The sequence below is a fragment of the Mesoplodon mirus genome (genome assembly GCF_964341445.2).
Source record: "Mesoplodon mirus genome assembly, chromosome: 4".
Taxonomy (NCBI): domain Eukaryota; kingdom Metazoa; phylum Chordata; class Mammalia; order Artiodactyla; family Ziphiidae; genus Mesoplodon; species Mesoplodon mirus.
In genome coordinates this window covers 104,623,136-104,645,251 of record NC_138979.1, presented here as the reverse complement: position 1 = coordinate 104,645,251, position 22,116 = coordinate 104,623,136, and the positions used below count along the sequence as shown (strand labels likewise).

The window sequence follows — 22,116 nt, the reverse complement described above, 5'->3', positions numbered from 1 at the left end:
TCAATGGAAATTGATCAGAGGCCAGACAAGAAATTCAGGCAAGGCTTTATTGGGGCCCCTGCTGCAGCAGGGGGGAGCGAGAACAAACAACAGGTTCCTTTGCTTGCTCGCTCCCTGAGTGGGGGTGAGCTTGTTCTTTACGTGGGGTAAGGGTAGGGGTGTGTCCAGGCGTTGGGCTGGAGGGGTAGCTTAGGTGGTTTGCCCATCCCTTAGTCCGTGTTTTGTGTAGCAGTACCCTCCTTTTGCTCCAGGCTCTTCAAAAGTGACAGTTGGGTTTTTTGGTCTCTTTGTATGTTTTGTCCAGAATTTGCCCTAATTGCGCATTCAGACAGTTATTTTTTGTCCCATACAGTTTCTTTGTATTTTGTTGCTCAAGGAGAGGTGTGTCCAGGTGCAAGCATTGCAGCACTGCAGCAAAGGGTCCCAGGTCCCAGCCTGTCTCACTTTTGTTATTTCCACCACATCTGTATTTACTTCCTCTGTTGAGGTCTTGAACCTGTTAGAGACACCATGAGGGTGAGAATCAACCTCTTCAAGACTCCTGTTTAATGATATTTTGATCTTTTCCCATGAACCACGAATGTTGTTGTTGTTTATATATATACTTTTTTTTTAAACGAATGTTCTTAATGACATCTAGAATAGTGAATCCTTTTCAAAAGGTTTTCAGCTGACTTTGCCCAGATCCATCAGAGGAATCACTGTCTATGGCTACTATAGCCTTACAAGGTGTATTTCTTAAATAGTAAGACTTGAAAGGTGAAATTACTCCTTGATCCACAGGGTGCAGAATGGATGTTGTGTTAACAGGCATGAAAACAACATTAAATCTCATTGTACATCTCCATCAGAGCTCTTGGGTGACGTGGTACATTGTCAGTGAGCAATAAAATTTGAAAGGAATCTTTTTTCTAAGCAGTAGGTCTCAAAGTGGGTTTAAGATATTCAGTAAACCATGTTGTAAACCGATGTGCCATCATCCATACTTTGTCATTGCATTTATAGAGCACAAGCAGAATAGATTTAGCATAATTCTTAAGGGCCCTAGGATTTTCAGGATGGTAAATGAACATTGACTTCAACTTAAAGTCACCAGTGGCATTAGCCCCTAAAAAGAGAGTCAACTGGTCCATTGAAACTTTGAAGCCAGGCATTGACTTCTCTTCTGTAGCTATGAAAGTCCTCAGTGGCTTCTTCCAATATAAGACCATTTCGTCTACATTGAAAGTCTGTTGTTGAGCATAGCCAGATTCATTCATTATCTTAGCTAGATCTTGTGAATAACTTGCTGCAGCTTCTACATCAGCACTTGCTGCTTCACCTTGCTCTTGAATGTTACGGAGATGGCTTCTTTCCTTAAACCTCGTGAACCAACCTCTGCTAGCTTCACACTTCTCTTCTGCGGCTTCTTCACCTCCCTCAGCCTTCACTGAATTGAAGAGAGTAGGGCCTTGCTCTGGATTAGGCTTCGGCTAAAGGGAATGTTGTGGCTGCTTTGATCTTCTACCCAAACTACTAAAATTTTTTCCATGTCAGCAGTAACGCTGTTTCTCTTTCTTACCATTCATGTGTTCACTGGAGTAGCACTTTTAATTTCCTGCAAGAACTTCCTTTGCATTCACAACTTGGCTAACGGTTTGGCACAAGATGCCTTGCTTTCGGCCTATTTCAGCTTTCGACATGCCTTCCTCACCAAGCTTAATCATTTCTAGTTTTTTATTTAAAGTGAGAGATGTGCAACTTCACTCCTTTCCTCACTTAGAGGCCACTGTTGGGTTATTAATTGGCCTAATTTCAATATTGTTGTGTCTCAAGGAATAGGGAGGCCTGAGGAGAGGGAGAGATGGGGGAATTGCCAGTGGGTGGAGCAGTCAGAACACACAAAACATTTATCAGTTAAGTTCACAGTCTTATATAGGCATGTTTTTTGGCACCCCAAAACAATTATAGTAACATCAAAGACCACACTGACCACAGATCACCATTACAAATGTAATAATAATGAAAAAGTTTGAAATACTGAATTACCAAAATGTGACACAGAGACATGAAGAGAGCAAATGCTTTTGGAAAAATGGTGCATATAGACTTGCTCAACACAGGGTTGCCACAGCCTTCAATTTGTAAAACGTAGTATCTGTGAAGCACAGTAAAATGAAGGGCAATAAAATGAAGTACGCTTGTATGTTGTTACAGAGTTTGATCATCTTTACTCTTGGAGTTTTCTGTAGTGTAAAGCAAGTATTTAATTTATAAAATTATATATTTATAGTTTGTGTTGACTACTGTTATACAGAAATTTTCTATGAAAAATAATCTTCAAACGCTAAAGAATCTCCAAAAAATGCATCCTACAGCTTCAGTGCATGTAGTTCTGCCACATAACCTAGTCAGATGGACAATATCTAAGATTTATTTAATATCTCATACAATAATTTATATACAACCCAGTAAATTCTGTTTTACTGTGTATTATACTAAGAGCTTTGAATTTTTAAGCACTGTTATTTTATAGTATTAATTCAGTGGGCTCAAAAATTATAAGTAATTCTTAATTTAAACCCTTAAAGATGTTGCCATCCATGAAGTATGAAGTTGTCATTTATTGGATTGCTCAAATAAATAAATTTGTTGAAGTGGTGACTTAATTGAATAAGTAAGAATTCTGAATACCTAATACCTCTTTGAAAGATTGTGATATTAAGCCAGTAGGTGTCCCTAAAGTCTGTATGTTGTTGATTTCTGGGCATCAGTTTTTGTGACTGAACAAATCCTGACCTCTGCTTATGCCTTGTCAGACATAAAAAACTCCTTATCAGACATTGAAGACTCCTACAGATTTAAGACAGATGAAAGCAAGCTTATCATATAAACAAAAGAATAGAAGTCAAGTTCTGCCAGATTAGGCAGTTGGCATGGTTTTTACTTCAAATTTCACTTTGGTTATAATCTGTTCCCTTAAGAGCTCATAGACTAGAAAATGTCGAGGTTAAAATGACAAGAAGGGAAAACATCTCCTATGAGTTTGGTTTTTTTTCCTTCACATTTTTTTTTTTTTTTTTTTGCGGCGGGCCTCTCACTTCCGTGGCCTCTCCCGTTGCGGAGCACAGGCTCCGGACGCGCAGGCTCAGCGGCCATGGCTCAAGGGCCCAGCTGCTCCGTGGCATGTGGGATCCTCCGGGACCGGGGCACGAACCCACGTCCTCCACGTCGGCAGGCGGACTCTCAACCACTGCACCACCAGGGAAGCCCTCCTTCACATTTTTTTTTTTTTTTTTTTTCTTTTTGCGGTATGCGGGCCTCTCACTGTTGTGGCCTCTCCCGCCGCGGAGCACAGGCTCCGGACGCGCAGGCCCAGCGGCCATGGCTCACGGGCCCAGCCGCTCCGCGGCATATGGGATCCTCCCAGACCGGGGCACGAACCCGTATCCCCTGCATCGGCAGGCGGACTCTCAACCACTGCGCCACCAGGGAGGCCCCTTCACATTTTTTATTAAAATTTTTGAACTTACTACAAATTTGAAAGAATGTTACAGTGAACACTTATTTATCCACCACCTAGACACTGCTATTAACATTTAATATACTTGCTTTATCATCTGTTTATCTCTCTATCCAGCCATCAATCCATCTGGGATTTTTTTTTATGCTTTTCGAAGACAGTTGTAGATGTCAGTACATTTCCCCCTAAATATTTTAGCATATATTAACTAGAGTTAAATATTGGTTTATAGTTCTTCTCCCCTCTCTTTAGTATTTTTATTTTCTAATTTTCATTCATCCTGAAGATTAGTAAAAGTTATAGGAAAAAAGAAGGAAAGAAAATTCTCAAAGAAATAATACAAAATTTCCCAGAGCTAAAGGGAAGCAGAAGTCTAAGGCCCCACAGAGTGTCAAAGATGCACACCTAGACTACTCAGTGTGAAATTTTCAGTGTACCAGTTATAAGGAGAAGATTCTGAAAGATTTCAGAGAGAAAAATGTAAGTGACCTCTAAAGGAACAAAAATCAAAAAGATAGCACATTTCTTATTAGAAATCTGGATGGTAGAAGCTAGTAGAGCAGTGCCTTCAAAATTCTGAGGGTAAATAATTTTAAACCTAGAATTCTATTTGTAGCAATATTATTCACCCAGTGTTAGGGCAGAATACAACATTTTCAGAAATACAAGAATTCAGAACATTTTTCTCTCATCCTATTCTTTCTTAGGAAGTTATTTGAGGATATACTTTACTAAAATGAGGGCAGGAAACATAGGATCTAGGTTGGAGAGACTCCAACTCAAATCGTCAGTGAAGGAAAGCCCAGGACAGTAGATAGCCTGGAGAGCAGATAAGCCCCATTTGCAGAAGAAAAGGATATCTTCAGGGGAAAAAAGGATTAGCAGAATACATAGTAAGATTGAGAGGTTGGAAAATTTGAGAAATGGTAAAGTCAGAGAATACTAGAGAAAGACATGCCTCAGATATAAAATCAAGGTAAAATGGAGCATGATTTTGAAACTAGCGGCATATAAAAAAGAATTCATTTGAATTTGACAGAAACCTTTGAGAGACATCAGTTGTTAACATTGGAACCTTAGTGAAAGAATTGTACTTCTAGCACACCATTTGGTTCTGCAATAACTATAATATAAACATTGTAAGGAGTTTTCAAGTGAAGTATTAAGCATGTAGAGAAGTTTAGAGAATAATGCAGACCCACGATTCAGCTATTTATTGGTTTTCTCCCTTTGTGGAAAGTTTTTAAATTACAAGTTTAATCTCTACTTGCTATATATAGATCTATCCAGATTTTCTCCTCCCTCCCTCCCTCCCTCCCTTCCTTTCTTCCTTCCTTCCTTCAACTCAGTTTATTTTACTGAATTTAGATTCAAGCTCAGCTAATCATCGGGGGCCTGGACTTGGATCCTTTTTCTACTTCAGTGAGTTTTGATAGTTTGTGTCTTTCTAGGGGTTTCTGTTTTTCTTATAAGTTATCTAATCTGTTGGCATATATTTATTTTTGTAATGTTGATAGTAATGTCCCCTCTTTCATTTCTGATTTTAGTGATTTGAGTCTTTTTTAATCAATTTTGCTTATTTTTTCAAGGAACCGACTTCAGGTTTCGATGATTTTTCTCTATTGTATTTCTATTCTCTATTTTACTAGTTTGTACTCAAATTTTATCTTCTTCCTTCTTGCTTTATGTTTAGTTTGCTCTTTCTTCAGTAACTTAAGGTGGGAAGGTTAGGTTATTGATTTAAGAGCTCTCTAATATAGGCATTTACAGCTATAAATCTCCCTTTAAGCACTGCTTTTGCTGCATCCCATAAGTTTTGGTATCTTTTGTTTTCATTTTCATTCATCTCAATGAATTTACTAAATTCCCTTGTGATTTCTGTGATTCATTGGTTATTTAGGAATTTAATGTTTAATTTCCATGTATTTGTGAATGCATTTATTTTTATTTTTTATTATTATTTTTTATAAATTTATTTATTTATTTATTTTTGGCTGCATTGGGTCTTCATTGTTTTGCGCAGCCTTCCTGTAGTTGTGGCGAGTGGGGGCTACTCTTCATTGCAGTGGTTCCTCTTGTTGTGGAGCATGGGCTCTAGTCGCCCGGGCTTCAGCATTTGTGGCTTGTGGGCTCAGTAGTTGTGGCTCGCGGGCTCTAGAGCGCAGGCTCGGTAGTTGTGGCGCACGGGCTTAGTTGCTCCACAGCATGTGGGATCTTCCCAGACCAGCACTTGAACCCGTGTCCCCTGCATTGGCAGGCGGATCCTTAACCACTGCACCACCAGAGAAGCCTGATAACTTTTTAAAGAGAGATCATTCTGGAAATTTTGTTAGATGTTATCTCTTCCCACCGTATGCCTGGTTTTTACTAAGCATATTTCATTGATTTGGCACTTCTTATTTTTCCCCAGACTGAGGCAGCTAAATTAGTTCCAATGGGTTTCACCACTGCAACTGAGTTCCACCAAAGGCGGTCTGAGATCATACAGATTACTACTGGCTCCAAAGAGCTTGACAAACTACTTCAAGGTATAGTAATCCCTTATCCTGTGCTGTGAACTGTGGTTAGCAAAGCATGCAGGTTATAGAATATAACTAAATAAAATATTTGGGTTGGGTTTATGTGTTAGATAGAATTAAGAAAGAAAGAGAAGTATTCACATTGAAGAAGGAAGACTGCTGGAGGGTGGTACTTGACTTAAAAAATACTAAAATTATCTGCCAGTTAAATAATTTAATCTCTATTTAATATTGCATTCTGAGAGTAAGCTCCCTCTGCCTAAAGAAATAATTATAAACTTTTATCTACCACAAGGTAGAAAATCTGATGACTGGTTAAAACACTCCATGCTTGAATACTACATTGTAGTATCAATACATTGTAGTGCACACTAATCTTCAGGACTTTATGGAAAGCTGTAAAGTTTTTGAACTTTTGAAAGCACTGCTGTCCTAAATTTTTGCAGAGTTAGATTTGGTCCTTGTTGCTTCCCCAGATATTCGATCATTGAAGTTTCCTTTTTCTTAGGGCACAAAACAGCATGGGTTCAGGAATCACACTCAAATTTGAGCGTTTGCTTTCTCTCCTGTTCCCCCTCTCAGCATTTACTGGCTGTATTACATGGTGCAAACTACTTATTGTGTTCTATGCCTCGGTTTTCTTATCTTCATAATGAGGACAAAAAGACTCCCTACCGGGACTTCCCTGGTGGCGCAGTGGTTAAGAATCCGCCTGCCAATGTAGCACACATGGGTTCAAACCCTGGTCCAGGAAGATCCCACATGCCGCGGAGCAACTAAGCCCATGGGCCACAACTACTGAGCCTGTGCTCTAGAGCCCATGAGCCACAACTACTGAGCCCGCACGCCTAGATCCCGTGCTCCACAACAAGAGAAGCTACTGCAATGAAAAGCCCATGCACCACAACAAAGAGTAGCCCCCGCTCGCCACAACTAGAGAAAGCCCGCGCGCAGCGACGAAGACCCATACAGCCATAAATAAATAAATTTATTTAAAAAAAAAAAAAAGACTTCCTACCTTATAAGTTATTGGAATTAAATGAATTGATATATATATAAATACATAGCACAATGCCAGATACACAAGAGACATTCGTAAACATTAGATATTATTTATAATTTATTTTTTTAATGATTGCTTATTGACTTGTGATGGCATAGTTCTGTATGTTGATTTGTGGTGATAGTGAAATGAAGCTACAGATGTGATAAAATTGCATAGAACTACACACACACAAATGAGTGCATATATACCTGGAGAAATCTGAATAAGCTCTGTGGATTCTATCCATGTCAGTTTTCTGATATTGATACTGTATTATAGTTATGTAAAACGTTAACACTGGGGGAGGCTGGGTGAAGAATTCACGGGCCCTCTCTGTACATTTCTTTGAAATTTTTTATGACTCTAGAATTATTTTCTTTCTTTCTTTTTTTTTTTTTTTGCGGTACGCAGGCCTCTCACTGTTGTGGCCTCTCCCATTGTGGAACACAGGCTCTAGACGCGCAGGCTCACGGGCCCAGCTGCTCCGCGGCATGTGGGATCTTCCCGGACCGGGGCACGAACCCGTGTCCCCTGCATCGGCAGGCAGACTCCCAACCACTGCGCCACCAGGGAAGCCCTGAATCTAGAATTATTTCAAAATAAAAAGTATTTTTAAAATTACTGCTTGTTGAAAATTGGGTTTCTAAATTATGTAAACATCTTTCTGATGAGCTTCTAGGACATTTTTTTTTATAAATATAAGTTTATTTACTTATTTTTGGCTGCGTTTGGTCTTCATTGCTGCCTGTGGGCTTTCTCTAGTTGTGGTGAGCGGGGGCTACTCTTCATTGCGATCGATACCTGGGCTTCTCATTGAGGTGGCTTCTCGTTGCAGAGCATCTGCTCTAGGCACACGGGCTTCAGTAGTTGTGGCACGCAGGCTCAGTAGTTGTGGTTTGTGGGCTCTAGAGTGCAGGTTTAGTAGTTGTGGCGCACGGGTTTAGTTGCTCTGCAGCATGTGGGATCTTCCCGGACCAGGGATCAAACCCATGTCCCCTGCACTGGCAGGTGGATTCTTGACCACTGCACCACCAGGGAAGTCCCCCTAGGACATTTCTATGATTATTGTTTCTAAATATTTGTACTGTGCTAAGTGGTGTTTCTTATTGCTCTTCTATTAGGAGGAATTGAGACTGGATCCATCACAGAGATGTTTGGAGAATTCCGAACTGGGAAGACCCAGATCTGTCATACGTTGGCTGTAACATGCCAGGTGAGCTGTTGGGGCTCTAACTAATCAGATCAGCAAGAATGTGTTGATTCCTGTTATTAGCAAGCATCTGTTAGCATGGGCAAAAAATGCACTTTCTCTGTTTTCAGGAATGCTATAGCCAAGAGAACTCCCTGGGCCATCCAGTGGTTAAGACTCTGCGCTTCCACTGCAAGGTTCGATTCCTGGTTGGGGAACTAAGATCTTGCATGCCATGTGGCTCGGCCAAAAAAGAAAAAAAAAGAATACTGTAGCTAGTTAGAAGATAGACTGCTACTGCAAAACTTCCACAGCGTAGAAACTTTCAGATTATTAATTTCACATACTTTCTTACCAACCACTAGGCCTCCCCTGGCTTCACCTGCCCTCTTCACTAGTTTATATTGTATGTTTCATCATTAAATGATTCTTCATTAAAGTCATTCCTTTACAGATACCCTCAGATTTACATCCCCCATCTGAAGAGATGCCATTCCTAGATAAATCCTATCTGTCTTTTGAGTGTCTGTTCCCAAGTAGCTGATCATACTGGAGAAAAATCCTAACATAAAGGTGATTTGTGTCACTTTAAATTCAAGATGACAGACTTTAAGTTAACATTCAATACTGCTTGGCAGACCTACTGAATTTCTCCTCTGAAAAAGGTTGAATTCAGGCAAACTTTTTCCCACTCAGTAGGACAGTTGTCTCATACTTTGTCCTTTCTTCTCAAACCTTCATGCTTGTCTTCAACCCTCACTCTTAGCCAAATGACCTAACCTGTTCTTCACATCAAAACTATAAAGCCCACCTACCTTTTTTAAAAAATTGATTTTATGAAGTATAGTTGATTTACAATGTTTTGTTAATTTCTGCTGTATAGCAAAGTGATTCAGTTATATTAATATATACATTCTTCTTCATATTCTTTTCCATTATGTTTTATCACAGGATATTCTTTTTTTAATATTTATTTATTTATTTATTATGAATTTTTCTTTTCTTTTTCTTTTTTTCTTTTTGGCTGTGCCGGGTCTTAGTTGCGGCACACAAGATCTCTTCATTGAGGCATGCGGGATCTTTCGTTGCAGCGCGCGGGCTCCAGGGCGCACATGGGTTCTGTACTTTGCAGCATATGAGCTCTCTCATTGAGGCACGCTAGCTCAGTAGTTGTGGCAGGCGGGCTTAGTTGCCCCGCGGCATGTGGGATCTTAGTTCCCTGACCAGGGATCGAAACCATGTCCCCTTCATTGGAAGGTGGATTCTTTACCACTGGACCACCAGGGAAGTCCCTATCACAGGGTACTGAATGTAGTTCCCTGTGCTATACAATAGGACCTTGTTGTTTGTCCATTCTATATATAATAGTTTGCATCTGCTAATCCTAAACTCCCAATCCATCTCTCCCCGCCACCCCTCCATCGCCCCCCACCTCCAGCAACCAGAAGTTGGTTCTCTATGTCTTTGAGTCTATTTTTGTTTCGTAGATAGGTTCATTTGTGTCATATTTTAGGTTCCACATGTAAGTGATATCATATGGTATGTCTTTCTCTTTCTGACTTATTTCACTTAGTATGATAATCTCCACGTCCATCCATGTTGCTACAAATGACAATAAAAAATACCCCTCAGCCCAACAATGTATTACTTTGGTAAAATCTAAAAAGGATTTCGGAGAGAGAGACAGTTTTATGGAAAGATGAGTTCAAAATTAGAGATGGTGGGTTTGAGGTGTTTTGAACAAAATGGCATTACAGATCTTCCTTGACATACGATGGGGTAACATCCTGATAAACCCATCGTAAGTTGAAAGTCATAGGTCACAAATGCATTTAATACACCTAACCTACTGAACATTGTAACTTAGTCCAGCCTACCTTAAACATGCTCAGAGCACTTACATTAGCCTACAGTTGGGCAAAATCATCTAATACAAAGCCTATTTTATAATAAAGTATTGAATATCTCATATGTAGTTTATTGAATACTACACTGAAAGTGAAAAACAGAATGGTTGTAAACCAGCTGTTTACCCTTTGGCTCAGGCAGCTGACTGGGAGCACGGCACACTGCTGCTGCCCAGCATCATGAAAGTATTGTACAGCATATCGCTAGCCTGGGAAAAGATGGAAATTTAAATTTTGAAGTATGGTTTCTACTGAATTTGTATCACTGTTGCACCATGGTAAAGTTGAAAGATTGTAAGTCGAGCCATAGTTAAGTTGGGGACTATCTGTATTTGAATCTAGATAGGTTATACTCACTTCTCCCATGGGCAAACTTACTGATGGAGTTGGAGAATAACTGAAAGGAAATCTGCCTCCTTTTATCATTATGACAGAGGGGGCTTCCTAGTATCTTTCCATTCAGTGTGAATTCTTATCATCTCAACAAAATAACAGTCATTGTTGGAACTCATTTATAAATTTAAACATCAAATATAAATTGTTCTCTTTTGTGTTTTTTTCCCTTATAAAACAAGTTATGAACTATCCTTCATAATTTATTCTGTATTTAAATAGCACTTTATAAAAAATGTTTATTACATCATTGTAATGCAGTGCTATAATTAAAGATGGTATGTGCCATAAAAAATATGGATTTTGTTAGGATCCTGTGTCTTGGGTAGGGTTCACATTTTAGTGAAACACTTATATCTGCAGAGGCTAATATTATGAGACTGATTTTCTGAAGTTACTTAGGAAAATCTGTCTCCTCATTTTTTCATGTTACAGCTATGTCCATCAGTCAGTACTTCTGTCTTAAAGCGGTGAATGCCATTTCTTTCTTTCCTTCTTTCAATATTTATTTATTTAGGCTGCACCAGGTCGTAGTTGCGGCATGTGAACTCTTAGTTGCAGCATGCATGCAGGATTTAGTTCCCTGACCAGGGATCAAAGCTGGGCTCCTTGCATTGGGAGTGTGGAGTCTTACCCACTGGACCACTAGGGAAGTCCCGCCATTTCTTGAGATAGGAAAATATTTTGGTTCTTCATGAATAAAAGTTTATCTAATAGCTAGAGGCCCAACTTGATGGTCTTCTGTTTTTCTCATCATTTTCCTTTCTCACTTGTCATTTTAATTGTGTTTCTCTCCTCAGTTGCTCTACTGATCTTTTCATTGCAACCAAAATGTCACCATATGACAGCCACGTTAGGATTCCAGTATCAAGTAGACCTAAGCCATGTTGGCTCCATCTCATACATAACTCCTAGTAGAAAAAGAGTTAGGGGGATAGGAGAACTTTTAGGATAAGAGGGGAAGCAATGAGAAGAGGAAGAGTGGTATAGTAAGCTGTAGAAGCTATAGCTTATTGCCCAAAGCACCATTAGAAAATTGTTAGCTAAAGGGAAATAGGAGTGTTTAAAATATCACCCAGACATGGGTCATTTGACATGATATGTGACCTTTTTAAATAGAAATGATTTGCCCATGTTGTTTTGGTTTTTTTAATCTTATTTTTTTTAATTGTTATATTTATTTCATTTTTGGCTGCATTGGGTCTTCATTGCTGCGCGCAGGCTTTCTCTAGTTGTGTTGAGTGGGGGCTACTCTTCGTTGCAGTGTGCGGGCTTCTCATTGCGGTGGCTTCTCTTGTGGAGCACGGGCTTTAGGTGCAGGCTTCAGTAGTTGTGGCTCGCGGGCTCTAGAGCACAGGCTCAGTAGTTGTGGCACATGGGTTTAGTTGCTCCGCGGCATGTGGGATCTTCCTGGACCAGGGCTTGAACCCGTGTCCCCTGCGTTGGCAGGTGGATTCTTAACCACTGCACCACCAGGGAAGCCCCCCCACCCCATGTTGTTTTGACAGGGATTCATGTGGAATAAATATTTAAAGTACATTACACAATATAGTTGCCATGGCAACTCAGCCTGTCACGCTGATGCTCTTAAGTTGTACAGACAGACTCCTATGTTGGAAATGTTCATTAAGTTGTCAGATAATGCCTATTAATAAACTGAAGGAAAATTCTAAAATAAACATATCATCTCTATAAAAATAACTCAACATTCACAGTTGGCTGAATAACTATGGATCTTTGATATTTTTTTCAGAGAAAAACAATTCTAATTCATTAATAATAGAAAGGATTACATGTCACCAGCCTAAGAGCTGGGACCAGAGGTATAGAGAGGCTGTTAGATTACTATTTAAATCTAAACATTATCACCTCGCATTTTTTCAGGTTTTCTCAACTTAATGAAGCGAAACCCCACTATGTATTAGATCTCTAATAGTGAAGTTATATAAAGTTGGGAGCCATACTTAGGTTACAAAAATGAATAGCCCATGCTTGTTCAAAGTTCTAGAATAATTTTAAAATTCTGAGAAGACAGTTTAACATAAGTACCAATTTTAAATGCACATGCCCTTGACAGAAAATATGTCTTACAGAACTTTTCACATATAGTCAAGAATAAATGTGTAAAGAATTTACACCATAGCATTATAAAATGGTGAAAGTTCAAAACAACTTGCATCACTACAAAATAGGAAGAAGAGTTAAATTATGGTACTAAGCAGGTATTAAAAATAGCTACTTTGGTGGTGTCCCAGCCCAGTAACACAAGATGGCTGAAGTGGCACTGGGAGGGTGAGGTGGAGGAGACAAAATGCAGTGGGGTGCAGAGCATATAGTCCATCCCCTTGTGACTGGCCCAGCAATACCCTGAGACCATGTCCACTTCTCTGCTGTCAGTTGGCCTACCAATGCCATGCCCAGCCACTCATGGCCTCCCTTCTCCCAAGGAGGTCTATTTAGCTGGAAAAGAACTCCCTCTCATGCTAGCACTAAAGATACAAGAAAGTGAGAGAAGGGAGAACTTCATTCTTCTTAATTCCTGGGGACTTAGCCCCCTGAATATGAAGATTTTCTCCTCCCCCCAAACTGAGGCAGCTTCTGCTTTCTGTCCTCTTGGCCAGCGGTTTTAAACATTTCCTCTATCAAGATCCTCTTTTTTTATATACATATTCTTTGCTCCTTTCATGGATTCCTAAGATGTGAAAGATTTTTATCTGCCAACCTGCATAATGATAGTGTAATCATTTCCCCCTTTCCAAATTAACAAAGCCTTCTGTAATTGAGTATATGCTAAAATCAGTGCCATAAGAGGTGGAGGATATCATAAGTCTTCCAAGTACATTCTGTATGTCAGGCACTGTGCTAAACAGTTTACATGAATTATCTAATCTTCAAAACAGTGCCATAGGGAGATTTTATCTACATTTTACAGAAAGTGTAGAAACTGAGAATTAATATTCTCAGGTTCACATAGCAAGTGGCAGAATCACATATAAAAAGTGTTTGTATGAAAATGTATAGAAAGTGATATGGAAGAGGACTCCTGTGGGAGATGGGAGTGATAAAGAAGAACTTTGAATTTTTTACTTTTTTCTGTATTGTTTGAATTTTTAAAACAAGCATGCAGTACTTTTGTAATTTTGAAAAAATACATTTTCTCAGAAATAGGAAAAGAAAATTTTGGCGCTACCAGGCACTTAATGTAAACTGTCCTGAGGGATTTTCCTCATAATTTAAAGGTGTATTAGGCTCCAAAGTAGATTTCAAGGGTGGAAACTACACTTTAGCAACATTCACTTAAAATCTGTAGAACTCAGGGTGTCTGGCGTGGGATAGGTAGCCTGAAACAGATTTCCCTGAGGAGCTCATAAGACAGTTTTCATGGCATTCCTCCATTTTCTTTCCTTTTTAAAAACTCTTTGTATTCTTCCTTTTCTGCTTTTTTTTGTTCCTTTTTTACATCTGTGTGTACAATTGGAGCAAACACCTTTTTATTCTTTCTTGCTCATACTGTAGACATGCTAGGGATGCCCCTGGGGTATTTTCAGTCTCCTTTAGCAACCCTAAGGAATGAACTCTGCTCAATAAAGTGAAGTGTAAGTGTGGTCTGCATATGCTAAAATTAATTGGGTATTGGATCAGGGTCTCTTACTTATTAAAGCTAAGTAAATGATATTCCAAATGTTTGTTGTCTTGAGAGAATTGATCAGTTGTGTGTTGGTATACAGTCATAGAATTTAAAAAAAAATCAGAAGTTTTTTTTTTTTAAAAAAGAATTTTGTCACCTACTTTGGTCTGTATTTCCAAGCAGTCCAACTCTGGCTAGACTCTAGCCTCACATGTTATGGGACACAATGAGCCTCATATCTACTACTAACTGTATTTCTATCAGAAGTGAATGCCTCCTCCCTACCTCTGATTGTCACTTTAAAGTGTTTTTTCCTTTTGCTTTATTGGGGGTGGGAGGAATTATAGACCCATCATGAGGAAGTTGGTCAGTTATATTAGAAGTACAGTGTCATTTCCACTGTTCTTTTTCTCTCTAGCTTCCCATTGACCGAGGTGGAGGTGAAGGAAAGGCCATGTACATTGACACCGAGGGTACCTTTAGGCCAGAACGGCTGCTAGCAGTGGCTGAGAGGTAGGTTACTGGATCAGATGAGAGAAATATGGCTCCATATGTCACTGTAGTGATTGCCAGGGCTAGTCTGGCTGAAGGGTGTCTCCTCTTCTCTCTTATTGCTCTGTATCCCAAAGTCATATGTGTGTTTCAAAAGAATAACCTTCCCTAGAGAAGAACATGCTTCTTTAGTCAAAAATCTATGAGTTGCTGTCAGACTGGATAAAAAACAAGATCCAACTATATGCTGCCTTCCAGAGAACCACTTAGATTCAAAGACACAAATAGGTTGAAACTAAAAGGATGGAAAAAAGATATTGCATGCAAACAGTAACCATAAGAGGGCTGGAGTGGTTGTACTAATATCAGACAAGATAGACTTTAAGACAAAAAAAAAATCAGTAGAGGGAAAGAGGAACGTATGAGAACTAAAAGGTCAGTTCATGGGGAAGATATAACAAATGTAAACATATAGAGACCTAATAGAGCCCCAAGATATGTGAAACACAAATTGATATAATTGAAGGGTGAAATAGACAGTTCAAGCATAATCACTGGGGACTAATGCCTCACTTTCAATAATGGATAGAACATTTATCAGATGCCCTGATAAAGAGCATCTACAAAAAACCTACAGCTAGCATCATTTTAATGGTAAAAATCTGAATATTTTCTCCGTAAGATTGGAAATAAGGCAAGGATCTCCACTCTCACTACTTATTTTCCACATTGTACTGTAGATCCTAGCCAATGCAGTCAGGCAAGGAAATGAAATAAAAGGCATCCAGATTGGAATGGAAGATGTAAACTATCTTTATTCACCAATGATATGATACTGTATGTAGAGAATCCTTAGGAAACTACACACAAAAAACTGCTAGAACTAAATTAGTTTGTCGCAGGATGCAATCTCAATATGAAAAATCCATTGTACTTCTGTATACTATAAATGAACATTTCAAGAATTAAGAAAATAATTCCATTCACAATAGTGTCAAAAAGAATAAAATACTTAATAATAAACTTAACAGAAGTTCAAGACTTGTACACTAGGTACTTCCCTGGTGGTCCAGTGGGTAAGACCCCGTGCTCCCAGTGCAGGGGCCCCAGGTTCGATCCCTGCTCAGGGAACTAGATCTTGCATGCCGCAAATAAGACCCGGTATAGCCAAAATAAATATTAAAAAAAAAAAAAGGACTAGTACACTGAAAACTAACACTGCTGAGAGAAATTGAAGATCTGCATAGAGAAACATTCCACATTCATGGATTGGAAGATGCAATATTATTAAAATGGTAAGGGAGTTCCCTGGTTGCCTAGTGGTTAGGATTCTGGGCTTTCACTGCTGTGGCCCAGGTTCAGTCCCTGGTCAGGGAACTGAGATCCTGCAAGCAAGCCAAGGTGCGGCAAAAAAAAAAAAAAAACTCAAATTGATCTATAAGTTCAACACAATGCCTATTGAAATTCACCAGGACTTTTTTGCTGAAATTGACAAGGTGATTATAAATTAATATGGAAATGTCAAGGACCCAGAATAGCCAAAACATTCTTGGGAGGAAAAAAAGAACAAAATTGGAGGTCTCAGTCTTCCCAATTTTAAAACTTACTATAAACAACAGTAATCAAGACAGTGTGATGCTGCCATAAGGATAGACATATGGATCAATGGAACAGAACTGATAGTTCAGAAGTAAACTGTTTCGGGACTTCCCTGGTGGCGCAGTGGTTGAGAATCCGCCTGCCAATGCACGGGACATGGGTTCGATCCCTGGTCCGGGAAGATCCCACATGCCATGGAACAGCTAAGCCCATGCACCACAACCACTGAACCTGCGCTCTAGAGCCCGTGAGCCACAACTACTGAGCCTGCGTGCCACAACTACTGAAGCCCACGCACCTAGAGCCTGTGCTCCGCAACAAGAGAAGCCACCGCAATGAGAAGCCAGCGCACCACAATGACGAGAAGCCCCCACTCGTTGTAACTAGAGAAAGCCCATGTTCAGCAATGGAGACCCAACACAGCCAAATAAATAAATAAATTTATAAGAAAAAAAGAAACTGTTTCACTTGATTTTTTTTTTTTTTTTTTTTTTTGCAGTACGCGGGCCTCTCACTGTTGTGGCCTCTCGCATTGTGGAGCACAGGCTCCGGACGCGCAGGCTCAGCAGCCATGGCTCACGGGCCCAGCCACTCCGCGGCATGTGGGATCTTCCCAGACTGGGGTACGAACCCGTGTCCCCTGCATCGGCAGGCGGACTCTCAACCACTGCGCCACCAGGGAAGCTCAGTCACTCGATTTTTGACAAAGGTGAAAGACAATTTAGTGGAGGAAATAATAGTCTTTTCAATAAATGGTGCTAATGTAGTTGGATATCCACATGCAAAAAAAATAAATTTAGACCCTTACCTTACACTATACATGAAAGTTAACTAAAAATGGATACCATTCTGGTGATTCCTCAGAAAATTAAACATAGAATTACAATATGATTCAGGAATTCCACTTCTCAGTATGTACTCAAAAGAATAGAAAGTAGGGACTCAAACAGATAGTTACACACCAGTATTCATGGCAGCCCTGTTCACAGTAGTCAAAAGGTAGAAACAACCCAAGTATTCATCAACAGTTGAACGGATAAACTAAATGTCCTATATACATACAATGGAAAATTATTCTCAAAATGGAAGGAAATGCTCACAGTATGTTACAACATTGATGAACCTTGAAACCATTATGCTAAGTGAAATAAGCCAGTTGCAAAAGGACAAATGTATGATTCCTCCTATATGAGGTACTTAGAGCAGTCAAATTCATAAAGACAGAAAGTGGAATGGTGGTTGCTAGGGGCAGGGGTGAGGAGAATGGGGGGTTATTGTTTAATGGGTACAGAGTTTCAGTTTGGGATGGTGAAAAAATTCTGGACACGGATGGTAGTGATGGTTGCACAACAATGGGAATGTACTTCCTGCCATTGGACTGTACACTTTAAAAAGATTAAAATGGTAAATTTTATGTTATGTATATTTACTGTATATATATATATATATATATATTTAAAGAATGATAGTCCTATATTTAGCTAAAATTATAAAACTTCTAGGAAAAAAACAGCAGAAAATCTTTGTGACCTTGAAGTAGGCAAAGATTTCTTAGATACAACATGAGAAAGCATAGTCTATGAAAGAAAAAAATGATAATACAGAGTCAGTTTTCATTTAATCAAAATTTGAAACTTCTGTGCTTCAAAGAGCACTATCAAGAAAATAAAAAGACAACCCAAAGAATGTGAGAAAATATTTGCAAATCATACATCTGATAAGGTTCTAGTATCAAGAATATATAAAGAACTCTCACAACCCAGCAGTAAGACACCCCAATTAAGAAATGGGCAGGGCTTCCCTGGTGGTCCAGTGGTTGAGAGTCTGCCTGCTGATGCAGGGGACACGGGTTCGTGCCCCGGTCCGGGAAGATCCCACATGCCGCACAGCAGCTAGGCCCGTGAGCCATGGCCGCTGAGCCTGTGCGTGCGGAGCCTGTGCTCTGCAACGGGAGAGGCCACAACAGTGAGAGGCCCGTGTACCGCAAAAAAAAAGGGGGGGGTGGGGCAAAGGACTTGTATAGACATTTCTCCAAAGCAGATGTAAAATGGCCAATAAGCACATGAAGAGATGCTCAACATTATTAGTCAAGAGGAAGTGCAAATTAAAACCACAAATACCACCACTAGGATGGCTGTAATGAAAAAGATAGTAACAAGTGTCAGGGAGGATGTGGAGAAACTGGAACCCTAATACATTGCTGGTGAGAATGTAAAATTGTGCACTTTGGAAAAAAACAATGTAGCAGTTAAACATAAATTTGTCATATAGCCCAGCAATTTCACTCTGGTTATGTACCCAAGAGATGAAAACATGTCCACACAGAGACTTGTTTGTGGATGTTTATAGTATTGTTATAGTAGCAAAAACTTGGAAACAACCCAATTGTCTATCCACTGATGAACAAATAAAATCTAGTTGATCCATACACTAGACCACTATTCAACAATTAAAAGGAATGAAGTACTGATACTTGTTAGAGCATGGATGACCCTCAAAAAACATGCTAAATGATAGAAGCTAGACATAAAAGACCACATATAATTCCATTTATATGAAATTTCCAGAAAGAAAATCTGTAGTGGGAATTCCCTGGCAGTCCAGTGGTTAGGACTTCATGCTTCCACTGTAGGGGGCATGAGTTCGATCCCTGGTCGGGGAACTAAGATCCTGCATGCCACGAGGTAAGGCCCAAAAACAATAAAAAAAAATCTAGAGAGACAGTAGATTCGTGGTTGCCTGGGACAGGGAGTAGAAACAGAAAGTATCTGCAGATAGACTTGAGAAATCTTTCTGAGCAATGGAAATGTTCTAAAACTGAATTATGAAAGTCATTGAATTTTACACTTAAAACAGGTCAATTTTATGGTACATAAATTATTCCTCAGAAAAGCTGGTAAAGGATTTGTTCATTTTTCTACATCCCCTAATATAGCTCTCAAATAAACTCTCAAAATTGTTTAACTTAATTTTCCCTTGTCTAGGGTCAAATGTGATAATTTGACCCCTACCACACATTTTACTGAAACCTAGTGATTAAATGGAATTTAATTGCATGTTGAGATGTCAGATTCACATTGGAACCTGCCTGGCTAAGTTGAGGAGAATTTTCTTTTCTAATTCGTTTATAATTATAACCAAATTCTCTTTCCCAGTTTACAGTTTGAGGAATCCAAGTCATCGAATGTACACCATTGAGGCATAAAATTAGGTCAGAACAGTAATTGTAGCTCTTTGCTTCTGCTTACAAAATCCCTGTCAAGAAGAAAGAATTACTTTCTTGCGACCTGATCTTAGTTTTCTAAAGATGAGTATACTAAAATGTATCTTCCCTCCCAAAGTTGTTTTTGGTGTTCTACAGAGATCACACTTAATTTTTAAGTATGCTGTTTTATTAGTTGAAGAGTTCTTTGGGATAAAGTCATTAAGATTTTGTCCAGTAATATAAATGGGTGTTCAGATAGGATATATGAGACAGTAGAATGTTGGCTATGAGGACTGGGACTTTGTTTTGATGACTTGCTGTATCCCCAAGCCCTTGAACAGAGCATTCAGTATTTGTTAGTGAATTAATACTTATTAATTAGAGCCATGTTTATGGCTGTTTTTGTCAACTGAAAGAAAAATGTTTAAATAAAAATTTCATTAATTATTTTAATCACTTCTACCTATCATGAAAAATTTTTATAACTGAGTTTCTGTTTATGTATATTGCATTTAAATTTATATTTCTGAGAAAGTTACAGGACAGGGCCTCCTCAAGATAATTAATACCTAATTTCCTTTCACAAGAGAACAACCCTCACTGATTAAGTTTTGCCATGCCTGTTGAAGAATATTAACCCACATTCAGGTGACTAGCTCAGGGGGTCTAAGACTAGTCTTCAGTATAGCTGCATTAGCATCACCTGAGAAATTGTTCGAAATGCAAATCCTCTGATTCCGCTCCAGATCTATTGAAGTAGAAACAATCAAGAGACTCTGAGGATAGGGTCCAGCAATCTGGTTTTGGTTTTTTGTTTTGTTTTTTTCTGGCCATGCTGCATGGCATGCCGGATCTTAGTTCCCCAACCAGGGATTGAACCCATGCCCCCTGCAGTGGAAGTGCAGAGTCTTAACCACTGGACCACCAGGGAAGTCCCCAGCAATCTGTTTTAACAAGACTTGTATGTTGAGAGTCACCTGAGGGGGCTTCCCTGGTGGCACAGTGGTTAAGAATCCGCCTGCCAATGCAGGGGACACTGGTTGAGCCCTGGCCTGGGAAGATCCCACATGCCCCGTAGCAACCAAGCCTGTGCGCCACAACTACTGAGCCTGTGCTCTAGAGCCCACGAGCCACAACTGCTGGAGCCCGTGCTCGGCAACAAGAGAAGCCACCGCAATGAGAAGCCTGCGCACCGCAGAGAAGAGTAGCCCCCCACGTGCTGCAACTAGAGAAAGCCCGCCCACAGCAACGAAGACCCAACGCAGCCAAAAATTTAAAAAATAAACTAAAAAATCACTTGAGGTTTTTTTTTTTTTTTTTTTTTGGCTGCATTGGGTCTTTGTTGCTGCGCACAGGCTTCCTCTAGTTGCAGCGCGTGGGGGGCTACTCTTACCTGCGGTTCACGGGCTTCTCACTGCGGTGGCTTCTCTTGTTGCCGAGCACGGGCTCTAGGTGCGTGGGCTTCAGCAGTTGTGGCTCGTGGGCTCAGTAGTTGCGGCACACGGGCTTTAGCAGTTGTGGCTCGTGGGCTCAGTAGTTGTGGCACACGGGCTTAGTTGCTCTGTGGCATGTGGGGTTTTCCCGGACTAGGGCTCGAACTGGTGTCCCCTGCATTGGCAGGCAGACTCTTAACCACTGGGCCAACAGGGAAGTCCTATTTGTTTTCTTTTTGAAAATAGCCACTCTGGCAGGTGTGAGGTAATATAGCTCCTTGTGGTTTTAATTTGCATTTCCCTTGTGATTAGTGATATTGAGCATCTTTTCATGTGCCAGGTGTTCGTTAAGTATGCAAGTTATCACAACTTTTCCCTGAGCATTGTGATTCATTGAGTCTGGTTTAGACCTAGGATTTTTTTTTTTTTTTTTTTGGCAGTACGCGGGCCTCTCACTGTTGTGGCCTCTCCCATTGCGGAGCACAGGCTCTGGACACGCAGGCTCAGTGGCCATGGCTCACGAGCCCAGCAGCTCTGCGGCATGTGGGATCTTCCCAGACTGGGGCACGAACCCGTGTCCCCTGCATTGGCAGGCGGATTCTCAACCACTGCGCCACCAGGGAAGCCCGGAATTTAATTTTTTTAACAGAGTATTATCCTTAGGAAGTTCTGGAAACACTAAGAGAAGTTGCTTATTTCCAACCAACTTTTTCCAAGTTGTTGGAATTGAAAGTTCTATGTGCTGCATCAGGAATATAAGCACAGAGATCCCCATAGTCGTCTTTGTGAACTCTGTTGAGAGAAAAGCCAGGATGATTCTTTATTCTTCTAGTAAATCTTCCATATTCTGACAGCAAAAGATAATCTCCATTCCTGATAGTAGATTATATCAGTGTTTCTTGAGGCAAGCCTAGAAGACTTGTGCAGTACAGTACTTAGGCCTCTTCAGTCTTTTTTTCTGTATTATAGTCATGATTTAAATAAAGAAAATTTTATCTCCTTATTCCCATTTGGTCAGGATCCCAAGGTAAAACTCTATCTTCACTTCATTTTCTTATCTCCATGCCCAAACTCAACAAATTCATCATCATCAATCCACTTAATACAAGAGCTAGACTTCCATTCCTGTTGATAATGGTGAAGGATAGCTGGTGAAATGTCCAGAAAAGTGCAAAGACTGCATGTGCCTAATATGATGAATCAG

At 39.9% G+C, this 22,116-nt stretch overlaps 1 protein-coding gene across 5 annotated transcripts in view; it reads left to right on the top strand.

The window, feature by feature from the left end:
* RAD51 (RAD51 recombinase) overlaps nt 1-22,116 on the top strand; it is a 37,279-nt gene that overhangs the window by 10,617 nt on the left and 4,546 nt on the right. For 4 of the 5 annotated variants that reach the window (XM_082619169.1, XM_082619168.1, XM_082619166.1 and 1 more), the window contains exons 4-6: nt 5,913-6,030; nt 8,188-8,279; nt 14,602-14,696. In XM_082619169.1, the coding sequence (XP_082475295.1) occupies nt 5,913-6,030; nt 8,188-8,279; nt 14,602-14,696 (305 nt within the window). The remainder of the gene's footprint in view (nt 1-5,912; nt 6,031-8,187; nt 8,280-14,601; nt 14,697-22,116) is intronic. The other variant, XM_082619170.1, reaches the window with a different exon arrangement.